At 46.3% G+C, this 27,204-nt stretch overlaps 1 protein-coding gene across 1 annotated transcript in view; it reads left to right on the forward strand.

Annotated features, from left to right (window-relative positions):
- The window catches only part of LOC134965069 (sulfotransferase 2B1-like), a 95,718-nt gene that overhangs the window by 27,813 nt on the left and 40,701 nt on the right, over positions 1-27,204 (forward strand). The window contains exons 2-3 of the mRNA XM_063941632.1: positions 4,093-4,301; positions 5,748-5,874. Coding sequence (XP_063797702.1) covers positions 4,093-4,301; positions 5,748-5,874 — 336 coding nt within the window. The remainder of the gene's footprint in view (positions 1-4,092; positions 4,302-5,747; positions 5,875-27,204) is intronic.

Raw genomic sequence — 27,204 nt, forward strand, 5'->3', positions numbered from 1 at the left:
CAGGAGGCTTGTCTACACATCAATGTGCTGGAATTAAGGGCCATATACAACGGCCTCCGACAGGCGGAGAATTTTCTTCGCAACCTACCGGTTCTGATACAGTCAGACAACGTCACAGCCGGGGCGCATGTAAACCGCCAGGGCGGGACAAAAAGCAGAGCAGCAATGGCAGAAGCCACCAGGATTCTTCACTGGGCAGAAAATCATGTAAGCGCTCTGTCAGTGGTCTTCATTCCGGGAGTAGACAACTGGGAAGCAGACTTCCTCAGCAGACATGATCTCCATCCAGGAGAGTGAGGACTTCATCAAGAAGTCTTTGCAGAGGTGAAAAGTCGTTGGGGACTTCCTCAAATAGACATGATGGCGTCACGCCTCAACAGAAAGCTTCGGACGTATTGTTCCAGGTCAAGGGACCCTCGGGCATTGGCAGTGGACGCCCTGGTGACACCGTGGGTGTTTCAGTTGGTCTCTGTGTTCCCTCCACTTCCTCTCATCTCAAGGATATTGAGAATCATAAGACGAACAAGCGTGCAGACAATGCTCGTTGTTCCAGATTGGCCTCGAAGGGCCGGGTATTCAGATCTTCAGGAAATGCTCTCAGAAGATCCGTGGCCTCTTCCTCTCAGGGAGGACCTGTAACTACAGGGGCCCTGTGTGGTCCAAGACTTACCGCGGTTACGTTTGACGGCATGGCGGTTGAACACCAAATCCTATCTAGGAAAGGTATTCCGGATGAAGTCGTTCCTACTCTTATTACAGCTAGGAAGGAGTTAACGGCGAAACACTATCACCGTATCTGGATAAAATATGTGTCTTGGTGTGAAGCCAAGAATGCCCTACGGATGATTTTCAACTGGGTAGTTTTCTCCATTTTCTGCAGTCAGGTGTGGATATGGGCCTGAACTTAGGCTCCATTAAGGTGCAGATTTCGGCCTTATCTATATTCTTTCAGAAGGATTTGGCTTCTCTCTCAGAAGTCCAGACTTTTGTAAAGGGAGTGTTGCACATCCAACCTCCTTTTGTGCCTCCGGTGGCACTGTGGGACCTTAACGTGGTGTTACAGTTCCTTAAATCACACTGATTTGAACCTCTTCAAACAGCTGAATTGAAGTTTCTCACTTGGAAAGAGGTCATGGTATTGGCCTTGGCATCTGCAAGGCGGGTGTCCGAATTGGCGGCTTTGCCTTACAAGAGCCCCTATCTGATTTTCCATGCGGATAGAGCAGAGTTGAGGACTCGTCCTCATTTTCTGCCTAAGGTGGTTTCGTCATTTCATATGAGCCAACCTATTGTGGTGCCTGTGACTACGGGTGCCTTGGAGGATTCCAAGTCCCTTGATGTAGTCAGGGCCTTAAAGATTTATATAGCCAGAATGGCTAGGGTTAGGAAAACAGAAGCACTGTTTTGTCCTGTATGCAGCCAACAAGGTTGGCGCTCCTGCGTCTAAGCAGACTATTGCTCGCTGGATCTGCAACACGATTCCGCAGGCTCATTCTACGGCTGGATTGCCGGTTCCAAAATTCAGTAAAGGCCCATTCCACTAGGAAGGTGGGCTCTTCTTGGGCGGTTGCCCGAGGCGTCTCGGCATTACAGCTTTGCCGATCTGCTACTTGGTCGGGTTCAAACACTTTTGCAAAATTATACAAGTTTGATACCCTGGCTGATGTGGACCTCATGTTTGCTCAATCGGTGCTGCAGAGTCATCCGCACTCTCCCGCCCGGTCTGGAGCTTTGGTATAAACCCCATGGTCCTTACGGAGTCCCCAGCATCCTCTAGGATGTAAGAGAAAATAAGATTTTAAACCTACCTGTAAATCTTTTTCTCCTAGTCCGTAGAGGATGCTGAGCGCCCGTCCCAGTGCGGACAAATTCTGCAAGGCTTGTATATAGTTGTTGCTTACATAAGGGTTATGTTACAGTTGAGATCAGTCTCTGGCTGATGCTGTTTTGTTCATGCTGTTAACTGGTTTCGTATATACCATGTTGTACGGTGTGTGTGGTGTGGGCTGGTATGTATCTCGCCCTTAGATTAACAAAAATCCTTTCCTCGTACTGTCAGTCTCCTCTGGGCACAGTCCTACCTGAGGTCTGGAGGAGGGGCATAGAGGGAGGAGCCAGTGCACACCCATTCTAAAGTCTTAGAGTGCCTATGTCTCCTGCAGAGCCGTCTATACCCCATGGTCCTTACGGAGTCCCCAGCATCCTCTACGGACTAGGAGAACAAGATTTACCGGTAGGTTTAAAATCTTATTATTTTACAGCATACAGCAGTGTTCTTTTAATTTTTAACAACTGTACCTCTGAATTTTTACAAAATAAAGGGCCAGTGTAATGTTATTTGAACAGCAACACCCCTATGTTTTACAGCATACAGGAGCAGTGTGCTTTTAATTTTTAACAACTGAACCTCTGAATTTTTACAACATACAGTGTCAGCAGCACCCCTATATTTTAAAGCATACTGGAGCAGTGTGCTTTTAATTTTTAACAACTGCACCCCTGAATTTTGATAGCATACAGGGCCAGTGTAATGCTATATGAACAGCAACATCCCTATATTTTACAGCATACAGAAGTGTGCCTTTAATTTTTAACAACTGCACCCCTGAATTTTTACAACATATAAGGCCAGCAGCACCTCTATATTTTCCAGCATACAGGGTTACAGTGCCCCTGCACCCTGTACTACACAGTGACAGCTAGGACAGCAACACCCATGTACAGCTGCAGCACATGAAACACCAGTGACAGCCAGGTCAGCACCCCAAACACAGCACAGGTACACCACAGTGACTGCAGTAGTACCTCTACAGAGCACACATTAACCCCACCCGACGCCATCACCCACAGAGCGAGACAGAGGTCTGTCTCCCTCACTCTCCAAGTCCGGAGTGAAAATGGCGGTGACGCGCGGCTGTTTATATGGAATCCAAATCTCATGAGAATCCAACAGCTGGATGATGAAGTTTTGTCTTGTTCTGGTTTCCGAGTCTGGTGGGAAGTCCCGAGCCGGGCTTGCATCTGGGCTCAGGATGTGATGTTCGGGGGGTTCGGTTCTCAGGGAACCGAACCCGCTCATCTCTAATAGGGATGATTACAGATCTTCATTGTAATATCCAGGCACACAGAAGCCCCACTTATTCCTTCACAAAATGCAGCAGAGAAAGGAGAGGAGAGCAGCACATGCCCCAAGCACCTCCTATTCCTTCCCATCAGAATGAAAGGGTTCCAAAAATGAGCAAGTGACAAATGTGAATGGGGCGACTGTGAGTGTGAATGGTGAGAAGTAAGGGAACACCACAATCTCACTGGGAGCTCCCCCACAAAGTTGATCAGACATGGCACACCTTGAAAATAGCATAGGCAGTAATATCATCGCAAAAGCATCAATGCAGCCAATATATCTGTCTTGTGGTATCTATTTAAATTATTGAATAATAATGGACCACCAGTATCTTTGTTTTTGATTAATTAATGTCTAGCTCTATTTAGAAGGCCTGTAGGCTGATTTTTTTTAAATTTGTTTGCCAAGGAGGTATCTCAGCATCCCTCCCAGGTAGCCTATACTTGCACTTGTGTGCACTTGTGCTACCCGATGTGAAATAGTTAAGCTACTGTCCTTCCAGCCAGTAAAGTTATCAGATGATGCTCGGCGGCAGAGGTCAGTTGGTCTCCTCCAAGAATATTCTACTCTGATCCTTGTTGCTCAGTATGTTCTACTTGGAAGGACTGTTAGCAGTATGTATGAAACATTGGAGAGAGATAAAGTGGATCAGTTGGCAAAAGCAACCAATCAGCTTCTGTCACAGGAGCTGATTGGTTGCTTTGGGCATTTTTTCCACTTTCTCTCACAGGCTTGATACACCACCCCCTAAGTCCTTCCAGTAACTTTCAGATGCCACAGCTAATTGTGCAAACCAAATTTTCCCCACCTACTAGAACCTGAGCACTATTGCATATGTAGACAAGGGAATTTATTGTCACCCACTAGAAACTGTGCTTTCTGGAAGCCTTAGTGCATAAATAAAGGTTAATAAACAATATAAAATAATAATATAGAAATAATGATTTTATGAATTTCATTATTTCTAGGTACTAACTGGATGATACAGATCTTGAACTTAATAAAGCACAAAGGGGATGTCACACTTAGCAACAGTGTACCATTCTACGAGAGATCACCATGGTATGAAAGTATTCCAGCTCAAACAGTGATCAAGGACCTTGTACCTCCAAGAATTATGACTTCCCATCTACCAATCAGCATTTTTGCTAAATCTTTTTTCAAGTCTAAAGCTAAAGTAAGCAAAAGAGATGAGATTTGCAATAGAGTGTGTATTATTAAATTATTATTGAAACCATCCCCAGGCTGTTAGTATGGGTTCTGAGACTTCTTTTTAAATGAGTATCAGTACTGGAGTCTATCAGGGATGTGCTATAAACCCATTACTATATTCATGTATACTTACAAATTGATTGTGTTTACTCTTTACAGTCAGGTGATTGTAAAATTTGCAGATGACAACAATGTGGTGGGATTTATTACCGGTGGTGTTGAAGACCGGTTTAGAGCTGAGATTCATCACCTTGTATAATAGGGGTGGTTAAGTATTTGTTGCTAATTAATAAGAAAATGAAAAGGAACTTATTTTAGGAGGTCAAAAAGAACAGAACTGCACACACTGTCCATAAGTGGTGCAGGAGGAGAGAGAGTGAGGGAGCTCAAGTAACTGGGTATAAATATTTGAGAAGATCTCACTGGGACTCCATGCATCGCTTCTGTATTGGGAAAGGCACAACACCTCTCTTTCCTACGTAGACCGTGTGCTGCAAGCTTACTCAGAAATACTGTATTTAAACATTTATATAGACGTGTTATTGAGATTATACCAACATATTCTATTTTTCTTTGGTAGAAAATAATGCCCTTATTTATCAATGAGTGATACATTTTACTGTGAGTGATAAATTGCACCAGCCAATCAGCTTCTAACTTCCATGTCACACACTGGGTTTGAAAAATGACAGTTTTGAAATTTATCACTCATTGATAAATAAGGGCATAAGTCTGTTGATAGTGTAGTCACAGCAGCAGAGCGGATGATTGGTCAATCACTGCCTCATTCAGAGCAGGATATACATCATAAAAGGAGTGTGGTAAAGTCAAGGAAACTTATGAGTGACAATAGTCATTCTTGTCAGACTCACTTTGCACTTTTACCATCAAATAGGTCATTAAGCAGTATTAGGACACACATAAGCGGGATTAAGATAAGTTTCTTTGCATCTGTGATTTCTAGATTCAATTTAAATTGAATTATTTTTAATATGTGTTGCCACTAAATTTCCTGTTTGACTGTTTTGTAATTTTACTTAATTTGCTTTTAGGAATCTGTTGACAAAAAAACAATTAAATTATAAAGATACATGTTTACTACTACTGACCATTGTTTTACAATCAAGCTGCTTTTTCATGTTACTGTGTGTATACAGTATGTAGGGTAGCTGAACAGTGATTGTCTCCTCAACCTGGTGAGAAGACATCACCAGCCAATGGTGGACTGGTCTGACAAGGAAATAGGTCAATGAGGACAACTGGTTTCTCAGTGATGGTTAAAAGTATAGCGTAAAGAAACTGTGATATGTAGGAATACGGTATTTAGGAATTAAGTGTAGCTCAAATTTTAATTGTATCAAAACTACATTTACTTCTTTATATACTGAACTTAATTCTTGATTTTCCTTAGATTATCTACACCGTGCGAAATCCTAGGGATGTCATTGTGTCTGCATTCTATTTTATCAAGATTTTCAAAATGTTTTCAGAAGTTGAACATTTCCAGGAATACTTAGACCACTTTTTACAGGGGAATGGTGAGTTTATTAAACCAGGCTCTTGACATAAAATATTATCTGTAAATCACTTAGTAATAGCTCCATATAGATTAGAGATGTGCACTGGCCCAAATCTCCGGTTTTGGGTTGTTGTGTTATCTCCTTTGTGTTTTGGATCTGTTTCTGTTTTGCCTATAACTCCCCTGAAAGTTTTGGTTCTGAATTTGTTTTGGATCTGTATGATTTTTTTTTTAAATCATAAAAACAGCCAAAATGAGCGAATGCGGGCCTGTTTTTGTTCCTACAGTATTATTAACCTCAATAAGATTAATTTCCACTCATTTTCAGTTAGTTTTGAACACCTCACAATATTGTTTTCATCCAGTTTAGGCCAAAAGGTTGCACCGAGGTAGCTAGATGACTAAGCTAAGCGACCGCAGTGGGCGGCACAAACATGTGACACTTAAACTTCCAACATGGCACATCTAGGAAACAGAATGGCACTGCAGTGGCAGACAGGGTGGCAGATTAAAAATGTATACAAATGTTTGTCGTGTATGCAAGAAGGCAGTCAGAAATGCTCCAAACAGCACATAATGCAAAGAAAAGAGGTGCAAGATGGAATTGTCCTTCGGCCCTTCCACGCTATATATATATATATACATATATATATACATATATATATATATATATATATATATATATAGCTTGTTCAAAAAGGTGCGGCACTCCAATGGTTTGCACTCACGGTACACATATGATACAACGTTTCAATGCCCTTTATTCATGTGGCATTTTCGTCAGGTAAACAACGGAAAGAACATACATCTTACCTTAAATAGATATCACCCTGTGAAACACGAGGATGCCGTAGCGGGACTCCACGCCCGCCAAAAGGCGCACTCAAAATGACGTTATGGCGTCCAGAGAGAGATGCCAGGCAACTAGTGTGAACCCGTCACCATAGAATCAAACAACATAGATAAACAGCAGCACAATGTAACACAGTTAGCTTCGGTTATTAGACTAGCCAAATAAAGTGCATAAAATGCATAAACAATGTCACAAATAAGAAATATAATCAAACAGATACATATACTGTAGTAGCGCTCCCATTAAGAATTACATAAGAGCACAATTACATATTAGTACACCTGTAAAACAAAATAGCAGAACAGCAAGCTGACTCTCCATAAATGTATATAGCTAAACAAGCATCTAGTTACCACAGACCCAAATACCATATGTATACAAGCCTGCTAACATTAAAAGGAGAATGTACTAGGGGACACAAACCTAGCATAGGGTTAATATAAAATAAACACTTAAAAATAAACACTTAACCACTATTAGCCAAAATGTTAATATCTGAATGTTCATTTAAGCCATTAGGGGCCACTGTACCCAATCTGAAGATCCAACGTGCCTCACATTGTAACAATTTAAGGCCCCTATTGCCACCACGTAAGGACTGCGGAATATGGTCAATCATTCTATATTTGAGAGTGGTAAGATTATGAGAAGCCGTCGCAAAATGTCTCGCGACTGGCTGGTCACTCTTACCGGAACTCAACGCAGACTTAATAGCCGAACGGTGGGCGGCCATCCTATCTTTAAACGGGCATTCTGTCTTCCCTATACAAGATAGGCCGCATGGGCAGATGATCTGATACACAGTGATTTTAGAATTACAGGTAAGTCTATGCCTAATATGCATAGTCTTACCTGTTTGCTGATTGGTTGTGCTATGGGGGCGGCGGTAGCCCCCTCATATGCCAACATTTTTATGTTTGAGGTTGAACAGGCTGTATTTTTTTTCTGATGTTTCTATTGCCAACAGAATTATTTTCTTTTGTCGCTATATAGACGACTTGCTATTTTTTTGGAAGGGTGAAAGTAGCGATTTAATTAGCCATATTAACCAGCATAATTCTAGTAATAGCCCTGTTAAATTTACCTTTTGTTCTAGTCCCTCCGAGATCCATTATTTGGATGTTGCAATATCCGTTCAGAATGGTTTGATTTCTACCAATGTGTATTCTAATCCAACGGATCGCAATAATTTACTTGCTCCATCTAGTTGTCACCCTAGAGCTTTAATCTCAGGACTGCCCTATTCCCAATTTATCCGTGTTCGATGGATTACTTCTGATACCAGACAAGCCGAAATTCAGATTAACAATCTATTGTCCAAATTTCTTGAACGAGGATATGATTTCGAGTTGTTACAACAAACTAAAAGTAAGGTTTTAAATATGGATAGAATGGAATTATTACAATTTAGGAACAAAAAATAACAAAATATCCTTCCATGGGTTACCCAATTTACTACAGCTAGTGGTATTATTAATAAAGCTTCTAAAAAATTATGGCCTATGATTAAATCTGATCCTGATTTCCATTTGACTAATACCCAATTGATGTCCTGCCACAAACGAGGCCGTAATATACGTGACATTCTAGTCAAAGCTGACATCTCTGTGCCACCACCGACTATTTATAGAGGTAAATTGGGCTGTATTCGTTGTACCCGTGTCACCTGTAAATTTCTCATCCCGGGTGATACGTTTTATCATCCGCAAACAGGTAAGACTATGCATATTAGGCATAGACTTACCTGTAATTCTAAATTCACTGTGTATCAGATCATCTGCCCATGCGGCCTATCTTGTATAGGGAAGACAGAATGCCCGTTTAAAGATAGGATGGCCGCCCACCGTTCGGCTATTAAGTCTGCGTTAAGTTCAGGTAAGAGTGACCAGCCAGTCGCGAGACATTTTGCGACGGCTTCTCATAATCTTACCACTCTCAAATATAGAATGATTGACCATATTCCGCAGTCCTTACGTGGTGGCAATAGGGGCCTTAAATTGTTACAATGTGAGGCACGTTGGATCTTCAGATTGGGTACAGTGGCCCCTAATGGCTTAAATGAACATTCAGGTATTAACATTTTGGCTAACAGTGGTTAAGTGTTTATTTTTAAGTGTTTATTTTATGTTAACCCTATGCTAGGTTTGTGTCCCCTAGTACATTCTCCTTTTAATGTTAGCAGGCTTGTATACATATGGTATTTGGGTCTGTGGTAACTAGATGCTTGTTTAGCTATATACATTTATGGAGAGTCAGCTTGCTGTTCTGCTATTTTGTTTTACAGGTGTACTAATATGTAATTGTGCTCTTATGTAATTCTTAATGGGAGCGCTACTACAGTATATGTATCCGTTTGATTATATTTCTTATTTGTGACATTGTTTATGCATTTTATGCACTTTATTTGGCTAGTCTAATAACCGAAGCTAACTGTGTTACATTGTGCTGCTGTTCATCTATGTTGTTTGTTTCTATGGTGACGGGTTCACACTAGTTGCCTGGCGTCTCTCTCTGGACGCCATGACGTCATTTTGAGTGCGCCTTTTGGCGGGCGTGGAGTCCCGCTACGGCGTCCTCGTGTTTCACAGGGTGATATCTATTTAAGGTAAGATGTATGTTCTTTCAGTTGTTTACCTGACGAAAATGCCACATGAATAAAGGGCATTGAAACGTTGTATCATATGTGTACCGTGAGTGCAAATCATTGGAGTGCCGCACCTTTTTGAACAAGCTGTTTATCTCTCTGTGAGGGCACTCAGTGTGATATTACTGTAAGTGGCTGTGCCGGACCCTTGCCGTTTGTTTATATATATATATATATATATATATATATCAAAAGGCAAATACCACTCATCAGAAAATCTCCTGAACCATAAGTACTAGGATTTGACATTTTGACAGTAGCTTGCTTTTGTGACGTAGGCACCCACTAAGAGGGGATTTTTAAAACTTCCACCCACATAGGGGGTTAAAAGGGGTGAGATGATTATTGGGAATTCCCCCCTCACGGAGGAGAATTAAGACAGCCCACCCAGCCAGGGCATTAAAGAATGCATGGTGCCAGTGATGCCAAGTCACGGAGGAGGGAGGACACAATTTGTTCCTGTACTTCCTTTGTAGGGTAGATAAAGAGTCGCACAGGCACCTTCTTTTCAAATTACAATTTTATATTATCATATATATGTCCTTTCCCCTTTATTCAGTCGCATAGGTATATACCTTTGACGTATTGGAGGTGCTCCTAGGAATGGCGTAAGTATGCAAGACCAAAAGAAAGAAGTATTCCTTGTTGTGGGCACACACAGACTAATATATTTTTTTTAAAGCCAAATATCCTTATGATAGATGACCATTAATTCTAAAATATAGCTTTTATGGTTGTCATTTAAAACATTAGCGAAATATAGTGCATGTGAAATAATTTGTGTGCAAAAATTATAATAACGTGAATTAAAAAGCTTGGCCACTGTGATTTACTGTTTCTTCACTGTCTCTAGTATTATTTAAACAATGTTTCAATATTTGTTGCAATGTTAGTTGCTGAGTGTCTTCTACCAATACATTTGTATCTCAGGATTAATAAGTCCTGTGCATGATTTTGACACCAATATTTTTATTTAATTCCGTGCTTGCAGTGTGCGCATCACTGACTAATAATGCACCATTTGTTCTAAACAATTATATGGAGGACCTTATTACTTTATTAACTAAAGTGCCTTATAGTGTCCAATATCAATAAATTAATTGTTGCTGCTTCAGGGAGTGTTGTCACTTTGCTGCTTTTCTAAATCAATACAGCATCACTGTGTGTTGGGATGTGTGTGTATAAACTATTATCTCTCATTGCCGTGGATAATCCCTTATTCCTGTCTGACAGATGTATAGTCCACAGATAGTTAGGGCTTCAAATGTTCACACTTTCTCTACATATTTTATGTGTATATAAATTTATGTTTGTGGTATATTTAAGATTGACAGTGCTCTATTCTATATGGCACTACTATACGTTTGATCTCATTGGTGGCATGCCACCATCAAATTTCACATATCAAATATGGAGTTTGTGGTATAATCATCACATTACTTTTATTCAATTAATAGACTCATAATTCACCAATTATTTATTCACATATAATAATCACACACAGAGATTTCAATGTATTGTGCTGGCACAGTGTAATTGAAGCCGTTCTATGTCCCCTGAACAAAGTGCTGCCATCCTGTGTCCCCTTGATATAGCGCTGCTCACACGCTGTGGTACCCGTTTAAGTGACCCCCCACACATGTGTGCCGTCTCCCGTGCAGCCCTGAGGAGGCCTCAGCCTGGGTCTCCCTCATGCCGCGTGTCCTAGCATAATGCCACTAGCTGCGGCTCCCGTCTATGGGACCACCCGCGTGGCTGAGCGTTAGTTATGATGAAGCCGTCTCCGGCGTGGTATTAGAGCAATGGCGCCGACAGCGCTGCAGCTATAACTTAGGTCACAGCACCTTTAGTAAATTCAGCACTTAATTATACATGCAACATAAATATAAACAGTGGCAATGCTATTAAAATGATAGGACACATGGTACAGTATCTGCGTCCGATCTCCTAACGATCGTTTCGCATTTGCTTAATCATAGGAAACCCGATTTCCGGGTTTGGGAGAACTATATCCCCTGTCTCAGTCTCTCATTCATCATAAATTTTGATTGACAGGTTCAGTCACCTATCAACATATGGAGTTAGGAGATCGGACGCAAATACTGTACCATGTGTCCTATCATTTTAATAGCATAGCCACTGTTTATATTTATGTTGCATGTATAATTAAGTGCTGAATTTACTAAAGGTGCTGTGACCTAAGTTATAGCTGCAGTCGCTGTCGGCGCCATTGCTCTAATACCACGCCGGAGACGGCTTCATCATAACTAACGCTCAGCCACGCGGGTGGTCCCATAGACGGGAGCCACAGCTAGTGGCATTATGCTAGGACACGCGGCATGAGGGAGACCCAGGCTGAGGCCTCCTCAGGGCTGCACGGGAGACGGCACACATGTGTGGGGGGTCACTTAAACGGGTACCACAGCGCAGGGCCGGCTCCAGGCCTACTAGCACCCTGAGCGAGAAAATGTAAAAGCGCCCCCCAACCCCTATGCGAGCGCCGAAGGCGCGCGCGCTTCGGGGAAAGTGGGCGTGGCTTCTGGGAAAGTGGGTGTGGCCTCGTAACTTCATATTATTAAACTATAAATAAATATATTTTTTCACACCCCCTCTATGCACACAATTAGCAGCCTTATGCAGAACAGCCACAGTAGTGTTCCTTACACACAATGTCTCCAGTGTAGTGCCAGCTACACATGACATGCCCCGCAGCAGTGCCAGCAACACATGACATGCCCCGCAGCAGTGCCAGCAACACATGACATGCCCCGCAGCAGTGCCAGCAACACATGACATGCCCCGCAGCAGTGCCAGCTACACATGACATGCCCCGCAGCAGTGCCAGCTACACATGACATGCCCCGCAGCAGTGCCAGCTACACATGACATGCCCCTCAACAGTGCCAGCTACACACAATAGACCCCCAGCAGTGCCAGCTACACATGATAGTGTTCACGTTTTAGGGCAGGGTGCTGATCACAAGGAGGGCACATTTTTTAGTAAGGAGGGCAAAATGATGTACATACTGTAATGCTTGGTGCTCCTCCACCCACATGCTAAAGCAGGGACAGTGCGCGCCGAAGGCGCGCAGCAAAAATTTAGGGGCGTTGCTTCGTGGGGAAGGTGCATGACCACAGAATAGTGGCAATTCGCATTACACCACATAGTAGTGCAGCTAATACATATTGCACCAGGTAGAACCTCCTATACACTTTGCGCCAGGCAGAGCACGTTAGACACTTTGCGCCAGGCAGAGCACGATAGACACTTTGCGCCAGGCAGAGCACGATAGACACTTTGCGCCAGGCAGAGCACGATAGACACTTTGCGCCAGGCAGAGCACGATAGACACTTTGCGCCAGGCAGAGCACGATAGACACTTTGCGCCAGGCAGAGCACGATAGACACTTTGCGCCAGGCAGCGCACGATAGACACATTGCCTAGCCACAGACGCCTAGTAGATACACTACATGATATGCCCCCCAGCAGTGCCAGCTACACGTGACATGCCCCCCAGCAGTGCCAGCTACACGTGACATACCCCCCAGCAGTGCCAGCTACACGTGACATGCCCCCCAGCAGTGCCAGATACATAAATGGCCACACAGTGCAGATATGCCCCCAGTGCCAGATACATAAATGCCCCCACAATGCCAGATACATAAATGACCACACAATGCCAGATACATAAGTGCCCCCACAGTGCCAGATGCATCAATGACCCCACAGTGCCAGATACATAAGTGCCAGATACATAAATGCCCCCAGTGCCACAAAACATAAATGCCCCCACAGTGCCAGATAAATAAATGCCCGCCGTGCCACAAAACATAAAAGCCCCCACAGTGCAGATATGCCCCCACAGTGCCAGATACATAAATGCCCCCAGTGCCAGAAACATAAATGCCCCCACAGTGCAGATATGCCCCCACAGTGCCAGAAACATAATGCCCCCACAGTGCAGATATGCCCCCACAGTGCCAGAAACATAATGCCCCCACAGTGCAGATATGCCCCCACAGTGCCAGAAACATAATGCCCCCACAGTGCAGATATGCCCCCACAGTGCCAGAAACATAATGCCCCCACAGTGCAGATATGCCCCCACAGTGCCAGAAACATAATGCCCCCACAGTGCAGGTATGCCCCCACAGTGCCAGAAACATAATGCCCCCACAGTGCAGATATGCCCCCACAGTGCCAGAAACATAAACGACCCCACACAGTGCCAGACAGATTTTAACTTACCTGTCACTGACACTGCGGTGCTGGGAGCCGGGAGTACTGCTGTGGGCGCGGGCGGGTGGGCGGGCCGCGGACGGAGGAACTATACTGTCTGCGCGCTATGCACGCTGCGCGGCGCCGGCGTCCAACGTCAGACGCCGGCGCCGCACAGCGAGCGCGCACACAAGCGGCCGGGAGTGGGACAGGCAGGCTGGCTGGCTCCAGGCAGGAATATGGCGGCCGCAGCGTGCGGCGCCCTATAAGAGTGGCGCCCCGCGCGGCCGCTCTAGTCGAACATGCCTGGAGCCGGCCCTGCCACAGCGTGTGAGCAGCGCTATATCAAGGGGACACAGGATGGCAGCACTTTGTTCAGGGGACATAGGACGGCTTCAATTACACTGTGCCAGCACAATACATTGAAATCTCTGTGTGTGATTATTATATGTGAATAAATAATTGGTGAATTACGAGTATATTAATGGAATAAAAGTAATGTGATGATTATACCACAAACTCCATATTTGATATGTGAAATTTGATGGTGTCATGCCACCAATGAGATCAAACGTATAGTAGTGCCATATGGAATAGAGCACTGCCAATCTTATATATACCACAAACATAAATTTATATACACATAAATATGTAGAGAAAGTGTGAACATTTGAAGCCCTAACTATCTGTGGACTATACATCTGTCAGAGAGGAATAAGGGATTATCCACGGCAATGAGAGATAATAGTTTATACACACACATCCCAACACACAGTGATGCTGTATTGATTTAGAAAAGCAGCACAGTGACAACACTCCCTGAAGCAGCAACAATTAATTTATTGATATTGGACACTATAAGGCACTTTAGTTAATAAAGTAATAAGGTCCTCCATATAATTGTTTAGAACAAATGGTGCATTATTAGTCAGTGATGCGCACACTGCAAGCACGGAATTAAATAAGAATATTGGTGTCAAAATCATGCACAGGACTTATTAATCCTGAGATACAAATGTATTGGTAGAAGACACTCAGCAACTAACATTGCAACAAATATTGAAACATTATTTTAATAATACTAGAGACAGTGAAGAAACAGTAAATCACAGTGGCCAAGCTTTTTAATTCACGTTATTATAATTTTTGCACACAAATTATTTCACATGCACTATATTTCGCTAATGTTTTAAATGACAACAATAAAAGCTATATTTTAGAATTAGTGGTCATCTATCATAAGGATATTTGACTTTAAGAAAATATATTAGTCCGTGTGTGCCCACAACAGGGAATACTTCTTTCTTTTGGTCTTGCTTCCTGTACTTCCTTGCCAGTGGCTGTTGCAGAGCAGTACATTATTTTAATAGAGAAGCCACATCAACTGCCACCCTTAAACACTATCAAACATCGCTGGGTGTGGCTCCCCTATGTGAATAATGGGCTGTTCTGCAACTGCCACTGGCAAGGCAGTCCAGCCTTATGGTTCAGGAGATTTTGTGATGAGTCAGTGGCATTTGTCTTTTATATATTTATTTATTTCAGATATAAGTACTTAATCAACCTTTCTCTTACGTCCTATAGGATGCTGGGGTCCATATTAGTACCATGGGGTATAGACGGGTCCACCAGGAGCCATTGGCACTTAAGGAGTTTAATAGTGTTGGCTGGCTCCTCCCTCTATGCCCCTCCTACCAGACTCAGTTTAGAAAATGTGCCCGGAGGAGCCGGTCACAGCTTGGGGAGCTCTACAGAGTTCTCTTAGGAAAAGTTTTTTTCTTTCTTTTCAGAGTTTGTTATTTTTCAGGGAGGCTGCTGGCGACAGCCTTCCTGCAGCGAAGGACTGAGGGGGGGGGGGAGCAGTGTCCGCCCCATGGGGTCTTGAACCACTGCTCCCCGCTGACTGGACATTGAGCTCCAGAGCGGTCCGATCATGCCCCGCCGCAGGGGAATGCTCGCCCCGGCAGCCAGCCGCCACCCCCTCAGGGAGTTGAAGAAGTGTCGAGTGAGTCACTGTCGCCCCTTGCAAGCGGGGGGACAGTGTGGAGAGGGCGGCAAGAGGGTAGGAGCATGGTATTTACCGCGCTCCTAGAAGGCTCCGCGGTACTGCAGTGCATCGCTGGGAGGGGCGCCTTGGGCCAGCTCCGGGCCCTACACTGTCCACTACAAGCCTGTCGGGGTCTGCGGATCCAGGCCAGCACAAGTCCTCCGGCCAGTATAATCTTTCAAAGAGCGGGAAGACAGCGCCATTGAGGGGGCGGAGCTTCTCAGAGCGGACCCAGCAGCGTTCAGGGCCATTTTTCCTGCCTGCACTCACTACCAAGTGGATCCAGGTCCCTCAAGAGCAATCTCCAGCTATCTGTACAGTACCAGGGGGTTGTAGAAGGGGGGGAGGCTGTATAAAGGCTGTGTCACCTATTAAGGGACACAGTCAGCACTGGTTAGGGACTCCCTATACCTCTAATAGCGCTGTGTGTGGGTTGGCTCCAATCTCTGTGTCTTTCTGCCATTCTTGGGAAACTCTGTCTACATAATACCCTGTGTGTTTGTGGGATGTTTGAGGGTGTGTGACATCATGTCTAGGGACACTGTTTCATATGCTGCAGAGGATTTGTCTTCCCAGGAAGACTCCATTCTATGTAATCAGGATTGCACTGTTTTAGCACAGATCCCAGCTAGAGAGCCAGAATGGTTAGTCTCTCTGAGGGGGACTATTTCTCAGATTTCTGATACAGTTGCTAGGACTGAGCATGCCACTCAGGTCCTCCAGTCCTCTATGGTTGTATGGTCTGATACTGCCTCCTCGGGGTCCCCTGCAGTACATTCTCACAAACGTGCACTTGCAATTATGCAGGATGACACGGACACTGACTCTGACATTGCAGACGGTGACGGGGATGTGTTGAGGGGGACAGCATCACTTGCCAAGGGGGTGCAGTTGATGATTGAGGCTGTTAGGGATGTTTTAAACATTTCGGACACAGCTCCGGAACAGGTTGAGGAGACCTTCTTTAAAGATAATAAGAAGCCCCCCTCACCTTCCCGGCATCCAAAGAATTAAATGCTATCTTTGAGAAGGCATGGGAAACTCCGGAATAGAAATTCCAGATTCCCAAGAGAGTCTTGGTGGCTTTTCCCTTCCTAGAGGAAGATAGGAAGAGATGGGAGTCCCCACCGATAGTTGACGCCTCTGTCTCCAGGCTGTCCAAACAGGTGGTATTACCAGTCCCGGGATCTACCGCGTTAAAGGACCCGGCAGATTGCAAGGTGGATGCTACGCCCATTTTCATGGCTTCAGGGGCTATATTGCGGCCTACTATAGCCTGCTTGGATTGCTAAGGCTATTGCCAGGTGGTCAATCACTCTGCAGGCGGAATCGACTATGCTGGACAAAGGTGACGTTGATTTGTTTTTACGTAATATTCAGGATTCTGCAGGGTTCCTGGTGGATTCCATGAAAGACCTGGGTTCCATGGCTGTGGGGATCTCCTCCATGTCCGTCTCGACTCGCAGGGGTCTCTGGCTGCGCAACTGGTCTGCGGACGCGGAATCCAGGAAGTGTGTGGAGGGCCTACCATGCAAAGGTCAGGCTCTCTTTGGGGAGGCGCTGGATGCGTGGATTGCCACGGCTACCGCGAGTAAGTCTCCTTTTCTCCCCTCAGCTGCACCGGCTATGAAAAAGCCTTTTTCATCTACCATGTCACAGTCATTTCGGCCTGCGAGGCCTAGAAAGAATAAGCCTTCGAACATCTTCTTCAGGGGTGGTCGTGCCAAAGAAAAGAAACCTGCTCCTGCAGGTTCCCAGACCTAGAAGCACGCTTCTGATACCCCTAAGTCCTCCGCATGACGGTGGACACCTAGGCCAGGAGGAGGGTCAGGTGGGGGCAAGACTCCAGCAGTTCAGCCACAGCTGGGTGTCATCAGGTCTGGACCCCTGGATCCTGGATATAGTGTCCAGAGGGTACAGACTGGAGTTTCAAGATCCCCCACCTCACCATTTCTTCAAGTCAGGCTTGCCAGCCCTGCTGGCAGACAGAACAGTTCTTCTGGAGGCCATCAGAAGATTGGTGGTGTCAGAGGTCATTGTTCCGGTCCCACTTCAGCAGTGGAACAAGGGTTATTATTCGAACCTTTTTGTGGTACCAAAACCAGATGGTTCGGTACGGCCTATTCTAAACTTAAATCTTTAAACCCTTATCTCAGGGAGTTCAAATTCAAGATGGAATCTCTGAGAGCTGTCATCTCAGGACTGATGGAGGGGGAGTTCCTGTTGTCTCTGGACATCAAGGATGCTTACCTCCACATTCCCATTTGGGCGCCGCATCAAGCATATCTCAGGTTTGCGCTGATGGACGATCACTATCAGTTCCAGGCGCTGCCATTTGGCCTCTCCATAGCACCGAGGATCTTCACCAAGGTGATGGCGGAGATGATGGTTCTCCTCCACAAACAGGGGGTAAACATAATTCCATATCTGGACAAACTCCTGATCAAGGTGTCGTCCAGTGAGAGGTTGTTGCGGTCCATCGCACTCATGACACAGCTGCTCAGGAAGTACAGTTGGATCCTGATCCTTCCAAAGTCTCATCTGGAGCCAACAAGGCGGCTGTCTTTTCTGGGAATGATCCTCGACACGGAAGTGCAGAGGGTATTTCTCCCGGTGGAGAAAGCGTTGGTGATTCAAACAATGGTCCGGGATGTCCTAAAGCCTACCCAGGTATTGGTTCATCAATGCATATGCCTTCTGGGGAAGATGGTTGCCGCCTACGAGGCTCTGCAGTACGGCAGGTTTCATGCTCGACCTTTTCAACTGGATCTCTTGGACCAGTAGTCGAACTCTCACCTACACATGCACAAGAGGATACGCCTGTCTCCGAAAGCCAGGATTTCACTCCTCTGGTGGCTGCAACTTCCGCACCTTTTGGAAGGGCGAAGGTTCGGAATTCAAGACTAGATCCTTTTAACTACAGATGCAAGTCTAAGAGGTTGGGGAGCAGTCGCCCTGGGGGAAACTTTTCAGGGATGATGGTCACATCTAGAGTCACTCCTCCCAATAAACATCCTGGAACTCAGGGCCGTGTACAATGCCCTTCTGCAAGCAGCACACCTTCTACAGGATCGGGCTGTTCAGGTGCAGTCGGACAAAGTGACCACAGTGGCCTACATAAACCGACAAGATGGAACAAAGAGCAGGGTTGCATGTCAGAGGTGTCAAAAATCCTCATCTGGGAAGAAAGACACGCTGTGGCGAAGTCGGCAATCTTCATTCCGGGTGTAGACAACTGGGAAGCAGACTTCCTCAGCAGACACTATCTCCATCCAGGGGAGTGGGGCCTCCATCTGGAGGTGTTCGAGGAGGTCACCGGTTGGTGGGGGTTCCTCACATAGACATGGTGGCCTCCCGCCTCAACCAGAAGCTACGGAGGTACTGTTCCAGGTCAAGAGACCCACAGGCAGTGGCGGTGGACGCACTGGTAACACCGTGGGTGTTCAAATCAGTATATGTGTTCCCTCCACTTCCTCTGATACCAAAGGTTCTTCAACTCATGAGAAGAACAAAAGTTCTGGCAATCCTCATTGCTCCGGACTGGCCAAGGAGGGTTTGGTACGCAGATCTGCTGGATCTTCTGCTGGAAGATCCACGGCCTTTACCTCTTCGGGAGGATCTGCTCCTGCAGGGGCCGTTCACTTATCAAGACTTACCGTGGCTACGTTTGACGGCATGGCGGTTGAACGCCAGATCTTAGCTCGGAAAGGTATCCCGAGTGAGGTCATTCCTACCCTGATACAGGCCAGGAAGGTGGTAACGTCTAAACATTACCATCGCATTTGGAAGAAATATGTTTCTTGGTGTGAGGCCAAGAAGTTTCCGGCAGTGGAGTTTCAACTTGGACGTTTTCTCATTTTCCTGCAAGCAGAGGTGGATATGGGACTGAGATTGGGCTTCATCAAGGTCCAGATCTCTGCTTTGTCCATCTTCTTCCAAAAACAATTGGCTGTTCTTCCTGAGGTTCAGACCTTTTGAAAGGGGTTCTGCACATCCAGCCTCCCTTTGTGGTGCCTACGGCACCATGGGATCTTGATGTGGTGTTGCAGTTCCAGCAATCTGCTTGGTTTGAGCCTCTACAGGAGGCCGATCTCAAGTTTCTCACGTGGAAGGCGGTCACCTTGTTGGCCTTTGCTTCTGCAAGACGCGTGTCGGAATTGGGGGCTTTATCTTGTAAAAGCCCCTATCTGATCTTCCATGAGGACAGGGCGGAACTTAGGACTCGTCCACAGTTCCTACCTAAGGTTGTGTCGGCTTTCCATATCAACCAACCTATTGTGGTGCCAGTGGCTACTGACTACTCGATTACTTCAAAGGCCTTGGATGTTGTGAGGACTTTGAAGATTTACGTGAAGAGGACGGCTTGTCATAGGAAAAGTGACTTTCTGTTTGTCCTCTATGATCCCAAGAAAATTGGATGTCCTGCTTCTAAGCAGTCGATTTTGCGCTGGATCAGGTTCACTATCCAGCATGCCTATTCCACAGCAGGATTGCCGTGTCTGAAATCTGTAAAGGCCCACTCTACTCACAAAGTGGGCTCTTCCTGGGCGGCTGCCCGGGGTGTCTCGGCGGTACAACTCTGCCGAGCAGCTACTTGGTCTGGGTCAAACATGTTTGCCAAATTTTACAAGTTCGATACATTGGCCTCTGATGACCTCAAGTTTGAACAAGCAGTGTTGCAGGAGCCTCCGTGCTCTCCCTCCATACTGGGAGCTTTGTTACATCCCCATGGTACTAATATGGACCCCAGCATCTTCTAGGACGTAAGAGAAAATAGGATTTTGGATACCTACCGGTAAATCCTTTTCTCATAGTCCGTAGAAGATGCTGGGTGCCCGCCCAATGCTGCGTTTTCCTGCTTGGCTTTTATAATTCAGTTCTGCCTGTTTCCTAGGTATGTTCTGTGTTATTTACGGTTTTCAGCTGTTGCTGAGTTTTTCCGGCATATTGGCCAGATTTGCATGTTGTGTGAGCTGGTATGAATCTCGCCACTATCTGTGTAATTCCTTCTCTCAAAGTTTGCCGTCTCCTCGGGCACAGTTTCTACACTGAGTCTGGTATGAGGGGCATAGAGGCAGGAGCCAGCCCACACTATTAAACTCTTAAAGTGCCAATGGCTCCTGGTGGACCCGTCTATACCCCATGGTACTAATATGGACCCCAGCATCCTCTACGGACTACGAGAAAAGGATTTACCGGTAGGTAACCAAAATCCTATTTTCTCTGACGTCCTAGTGGATGCTGGGGACTCCGTAAGGACCATGGGGAATAGCGGCTCCGCAGGAGACTGGGCACAAAAGTAAAGCTTTAGGACTACCTGGTGTGCACTGGCTCCTCCCCCTATGACCCTCCTCCAAGCCTCAGTTAGATTTTTGTGCCCGAACGAGAAGGGTGAACACTAGGTGGCTCTCCTGAGCTGCTTAGTGAAAAGTTTAGTTTTAGGTTTTTTATTTTCAGTGAGACCTGCTGGCAACAGGCTCACTGCATCGAGGGACTAAGGGGAGAAGAAGCGAACTCACCTGCGTGCAGAGTGGATTGGGCTTCTTAGGCTACTGGACACCATTAGCTCCAGAGGGATCGAACACAGGCCCAGCCATGGAGTCCGGTCCCAGAGCCGCGCCGCCGGCCCCCTTACAGAGCCAGAAGCAAGAAGAAGTCCGGAAAATCGGCGGCAGAAGACATCCTGTCTTCACCAAGGTAGCGCACAGCACTGCAGCTGTGCGCCATTGCTCCTCAGCACACTTCACACTTCGGTCACTGAGGGTGCAGGGCGCTAGGGGGGGGCACCCTGAGCAGCAATAAAAACACCTTGGCTGGCGAAAATACATCACATATAGCCCCCAGGGCTATATGGATGAATTTTAACCCCTGCCAGAATCCATAAAAAAAGCAGGAGAAAAGTCCGCGAAAAAGGGGCGGAGCCTATCTCCTCAGCACACTGGCGCCATTTTCCCTCACAGCTCCGTTGGAGGGAAGCTCCCCTGGCTCTCCCCTGCAGTCACTACACTACAGAAAGGGTTAAAAAAGAGAGGGGGGCACTAATTAGGCGCAGTATTAACAATACAGCAGCTATAAGGGGAAAAACACTTATATAAGGTTATCCCTGTATATATATAGCGCTCTGGTGTGTGCTGGCAAACTCTCCCTCTGTCTCCCCAAAGGGCTAGTGGGGTCCTGTCCTCTATCAGAGCATTCCCTGTGTGTGTGTTGTGTGTCGGTACGTTTGTGTCGACATGTATGAGGAGGAAAATGATGTGGAGGCGGAGCAAATTGCCTGTAATAGGGATGTCACCCCCTAGGGGGTCGACACCTGAGTGGGTGAACTGTTGGAAGGAATTAACAGTGTCAGCTCTTTACAAAAGAAAGTGGTTGACATGAGACAGCCGGCTACTCAGCTTGTGCCTGTCCAGACGTCTCATAGGCCGTCAGGGGCTCTAAAGCGCCCGTTACCTCAGATGGTAGATACAGACGCCGACACGGATACTGACTCCAGTGTCGACGGTGAAGAGACAAATGTGACTTCCAGTAGGGCCACACGTTACATGATTGAGGCAATGAAAAATGTTTTACACATTTCTGATAATACGAGTACCACCAAAAGGGGTATTATGTTCGGTGAGGAAAAACTACCTGTAGTTTTCCTGAATCTGAGAAATTAAATGAGGTGTGCGATGAAGCGTGTGTTTCCCCCGATAAAAACTGACAATTTCTAAAAAGTTATTGGCATTATATCCTTTCCCGCCAGAGGTTAGGGTGCGTTGGGAAACACCCCCTAGGGTGGATAAAGCGCTCACACGCTTGTCAAAACAAGGGCTCTACCCTCTCCTGAGATGGCCGCCCTTAAGGATCCTGCTGATAGAAAGCAGGAGGGTATCCTAAAATGTATTTACACACATACTGGTGTTATACTGCGACCAGCAATCGCCTCAGCCTGGATGTGCAGTGCTGGGTTGGCGTGGTCGGATTCCCTGACTGAAAATATTGATACCCTAGATAGGGACAGTATATTATTGCCTATAGAGCATTTAAAAGATGCATTTCTATATATGCGTGATGCACAGCGGAATATTTGCCGACTGGCATCAAGAGTAAGTGCGTTGTCCATTTCTGCCAGAAGAGGGTTATGGACACGACAGTGGTCAGGTGATGCGGATTCCAAACGGCATATGGAAGTATTGCCTTATAAAGGGGAGGAGTTATTTGGGATCTGTCTTTCAGACCTGGTCGCCGCGGCAACAGCTGGGAAATCCACATTTTTACCCCAGGTCGCCTCTCAACATAAGAAGACGCCGTATTATCAGGCGCAGTCCTTTCGTTCCCATAAGGACAAGCGGGCAAAAGGTTCCTCATTTCTGCCCCGTGACAGAGGGAGAGGAAAAAGGCTGCAGAAATCAGCCAGTTCCCAGGAACAGAAGCCCTCTCCCGCCTCTGCCAAGCCCTCAGCATGACGCTGGGGCTTTACAAGCGGACTCAGGCACGGTGGGGGCCCGTCTCAAGAATTTCAGCGCGCAGTGGGCTCACTCGCAAGTAGACCCCTGGATCCTTCAGGTGGTATCTCAGGGGTACAAATTGGAATTCGAGACGTCTCCCCCTCGCCGTTTCCTAAAGTCGGCTTTACCGACGTCTCCCTCCGACAGGGAGGCAGTTTTGGAAGCCATTCACAAGCTGTATTCCCAGCAGGTGATAATCAAGGTACCCCTCCTGCAACAGGGAAAGGGGTATTATTCCACACTGTTGTGGTACCGAAGCCGGACGGCACGGTGAGACCGATTTTAAATCTAAAATCTTTGAACACTTACATACAGAAGTTCAAATTCAAGATGGAGTCACTCAGAGCAGTGATTGCGAACCTGGAAGAAGGGGACTACATGGTGTCTCTGGACATCAAGGATGCTTACCTTCATGTCCCAATTTACCCTTCTCACCAAGGGTACCTCAGGTTTGTGGTACAGAACTGTCACTATCAGTTTCAGACGCTGCCGTTTGGATGGTCCACGGCACCCCGGGTCTTTACCAAGGTAATGGCCGAAATGATGATACTCCTTCGAAGGAAGGGAGTTTTAGTTATCCCTTACTTGGACGATCTCCTGATAAGGGTAAGATCCAGAGAACAGTTGGAGGTCGGTGTAGCACTATCTCAGGTAGTGTTGCGGCAGCACGGTTGGATTCTCAATATTCCAAAATCGCAGCTGGTTCCGACGACTCGTCTTCTGTTCCTAGGGATGATCCTGGACACAGTCCAGAAAAAGGTGTTTCTCCCGGAGGAGAAAGCCAGGGAGTTATCCGAGCTAGTCAGGAACCTCCTAAAACCGAGCCAAGTCTCAGTGCATCAATGCACAAGGGTTCTGGGGAAAATGGTGGCTTCCTACGAAGCAATCCCATTCGGCAGATTCCACGCAAGAACTTTCCAGTGGGACCTGCTGGACAAATGGTCCGGGTCGCATCTTCAGATGCATCAGCGGATAACCCTGTCACCAAGGACAAGGGTGTCCCTCCTGTGGTGGTTGCAGAGTGCTCATCTTCTAGAGGGCCGCAGATTCGGCATTCAGGACTGGGTCCTGGTGACCACGGATGCCAGCCTGCGAGGCTGGGGAGCAGTCACACAGGGAAGGAATTTCCAGGGCTTATGGTCAAGCCTGGAGACATCACTTCACATAAATATCCTGAAGCTAAGGGCCATTTACAATGCTCTAAGCTTAGCAAGACCTCTGCTTCAAGGTCAGCCGGTGTTGATCCAGTTGGACAACATCACGGCAGTCACCCACGTAAACAGATAGGGTGGCACAAGAAGCAGGAGGACAATGGCAGAAGCTGCAAGGATTCTTCGCTGGGCGGAAAATCATGTGATAGCACTGTCAGCAGTATTCATTCCGGGAGTGGACAACTGGGAAGCAGACTTCCTCAGCAGACACGACCTCCACCCGGGAGAGTGGGGACTTCACCCAGAAGTCTTCCACATGATTATAAACCGTTGGGAAAAACTCGACAGGTATTGCGCCAGGTCAAGGGACCCTCAGGCAATAGCTGTAGACGCTCTGGTAACACCGTGGGTGTACCAGTCAGTGTACGTGTTCCCTCCTCTGCCTCTCATACCCAAGGTACTGAGAATTATAAGATGGAGAGGAGTAAGCACTATATTCGTGGCTCCGGATTGGCCAAGAAGGACTTGGTAACCGGAACTTCAAGAGATGCTCACGGAGGATCTGTGGCCTCTACCTCTAAGAAGGGACCTGCTCCAGCAAGGACCCTGTCTGTTCCAAGACTTACCGCGGCTGCGTTTGACGGCATGGCGGTTGAACGCCGGATCCTGAAGGAAAAAGGCATTCCGGATGAAGTCATCCCTATCCTGATAAAAGCCAGGAAGGATGTAACCGCAAAACATTATCACCGCATTTGGCGAAAATATGTTGCGTGGTGCGAGGCCAGTAAGGCCCGACGGAGGAAATTCAACTGGGTCGATTCCTACATTTCCTGCAAACAGGAGTGTCTATGGGCCTGAAATTGGGGTCCATTAAGGTTCAAATTTCGGCCCTGTCAATTTTCTTCCAAAAAGAACTAGCTTCAGTCCCTGAAGTTCAGACGTTTGTAAAAGGGGTACTGCATATACAGCCTCCTTTTGTGCCTCCAGTGGCACCTTGGGATCTCAATGTAGTTTTTGGGTTCCAAAAGTCACATTGGTTGAACCACTTAAATCTGTGGAGTTAAAATATCTCACATGGAAAGTGGTCATGCTGTTGGCCCTGGCCTGGGCCAGGCGCGTGTCAGAATTGGCGGCTTTATCCTGTAAAAGCCCTTATCTGATTTTCCATTCGGACAGGGCGGAATTGAGGACTCGTCCTCAGTTTCTCCCTAAGGTGGTTTCAGCGTTTCACCTGAACCAACCTATTGTGGTGCCTGCGGCTACTAGGGACTTGGAGGACTCCAAGTTGCTAGACGTTGTCAGGGCTCTGAAAATATATGTTTCCAGGACGGCTAGAGTCAGGAAATCTGATTCGCTGTTTACCCTGTATGCACCCAACAAGCTGGGTGCTCCTGCTTCTAAGCAGACTATTGCTCGTTGGATTTGTAGTACAATTCAGCTTGCACATTCTGTGGCAGGCCTGCCACAGCCAAAAATCTGTAAATGCCCACTCCACAAGGAAGGTGGGCTCATCTTGGGCGGCTGCCCGAGGGGTCTCGGCTTTACAACTTTGCCGAGCAGCTACTTGGTCAGGAGCAAATACGTTTGTAAAATTCTACAAATTTGATACCCTGGCTGAGGAGGACCTGGAGTTCTCTCATTCGGTGCTGCAGAGTCATCTGCACTCTCCCGCCCGTTTGGGAGCTTTGGTATAATCCCCATGGTCCTTACGGAGTCCCCAGCATCCACTAGGACGTCAGAGAAAAGAAGAATTTACTTACCGATAATTCTATTTCTCGTAGTCCGTAGTGGATGCTGGGCGCCCATCCCAAGTGCGGATTGTCTGCAATACTGGTACATAGTTATTGTTACCAAAAAAATCGGGTTATTGCTGTAGTGAGCCATCTTTTCTAGAGGCTCCTCTGTTATCATGCTGTTAACTGGGTTCAGATCACAGGTTGTACGGTGTGATTGGTGTGGCTGGTATGAGTCTTACCCGGGATTCAAAATCCTTCCTTATTGTGTACGCTCGTCCGGGCACAGTATCCTAACTGAGGCTTGGAGGAGGGTCATAGGGGGAGGAGCCAGTGCACACCAGGTAGTCCTAAAGCTTTACTTTTGTGCCCAGTCTCCTGCGGAGCCGCTATTCCCCATGGTCCTTACGGAGTCCCCAGCATCCACTACGGACTACGAGAAATAGAATTATCGGTAAGTAAATTCTTATTATTTCCAGTCAGGAGAGGATCGTGTCTCAATTATCAGAGGTTGACTTGTCACTTGAACTAAACATTGCCAAACCTCTCAGAGAGCAATAGGAGGAAAGGAGACAGATATTTTGACTCTTAAACGCATTAAAGGAAAGTATGATAGTCAGCAACTGCTTATCTGCTATGTAAAGGGTACCGACAGCTCTCCCAGTGACCTAAAAGTGTTTTGCAAAAATCTTTACCTTTTTACCTCAAAGGATAAGCCCTAAGTAGAGCGAGAAGCTAAGCAAGGAGACTAGGGCCCTTTGGAATAGAGTCAGCCTATCCCGGCAAACATTACATATTTAACATACAGCAGGCGGAGCTTGGCCTGTTGTCCCAGCATAACCAGCATTTACAGCACTGAGCAGGGCAGCATCAGAGGTGGGATGGGCCAGAGAAAGAGGCTGATCATTCTCCTCAGCGCTAGCCATTTGACAGCATCAATCCGGAGAAGGCCCGTCCAGAGGTGCGGCCTGACAAAGATATGTAAAAAAAATTTAAAAGCAGTATTAAATTTGCTTAAATACCAATGCTTATCATGTCTTTGTGATTGTACTTGAAATTCCATAGTGAACCACAGGTATTCACCTAGTCTACGTATATAAATTCCAAATACCACTGACTGACTCACTGACTCATCACGAAATCTCCGAAACCATGAGGACTTTTTACAGTAGCTTTGTTTTGAGATTCACTGACTGATCATAAAATTTCCA

Source organism: Pseudophryne corroboree, chromosome 10 (assembly GCF_028390025.1).
Source record: "Pseudophryne corroboree isolate aPseCor3 chromosome 10, aPseCor3.hap2, whole genome shotgun sequence".
NCBI classification, from domain to species: domain Eukaryota; kingdom Metazoa; phylum Chordata; class Amphibia; order Anura; family Myobatrachidae; genus Pseudophryne; species Pseudophryne corroboree.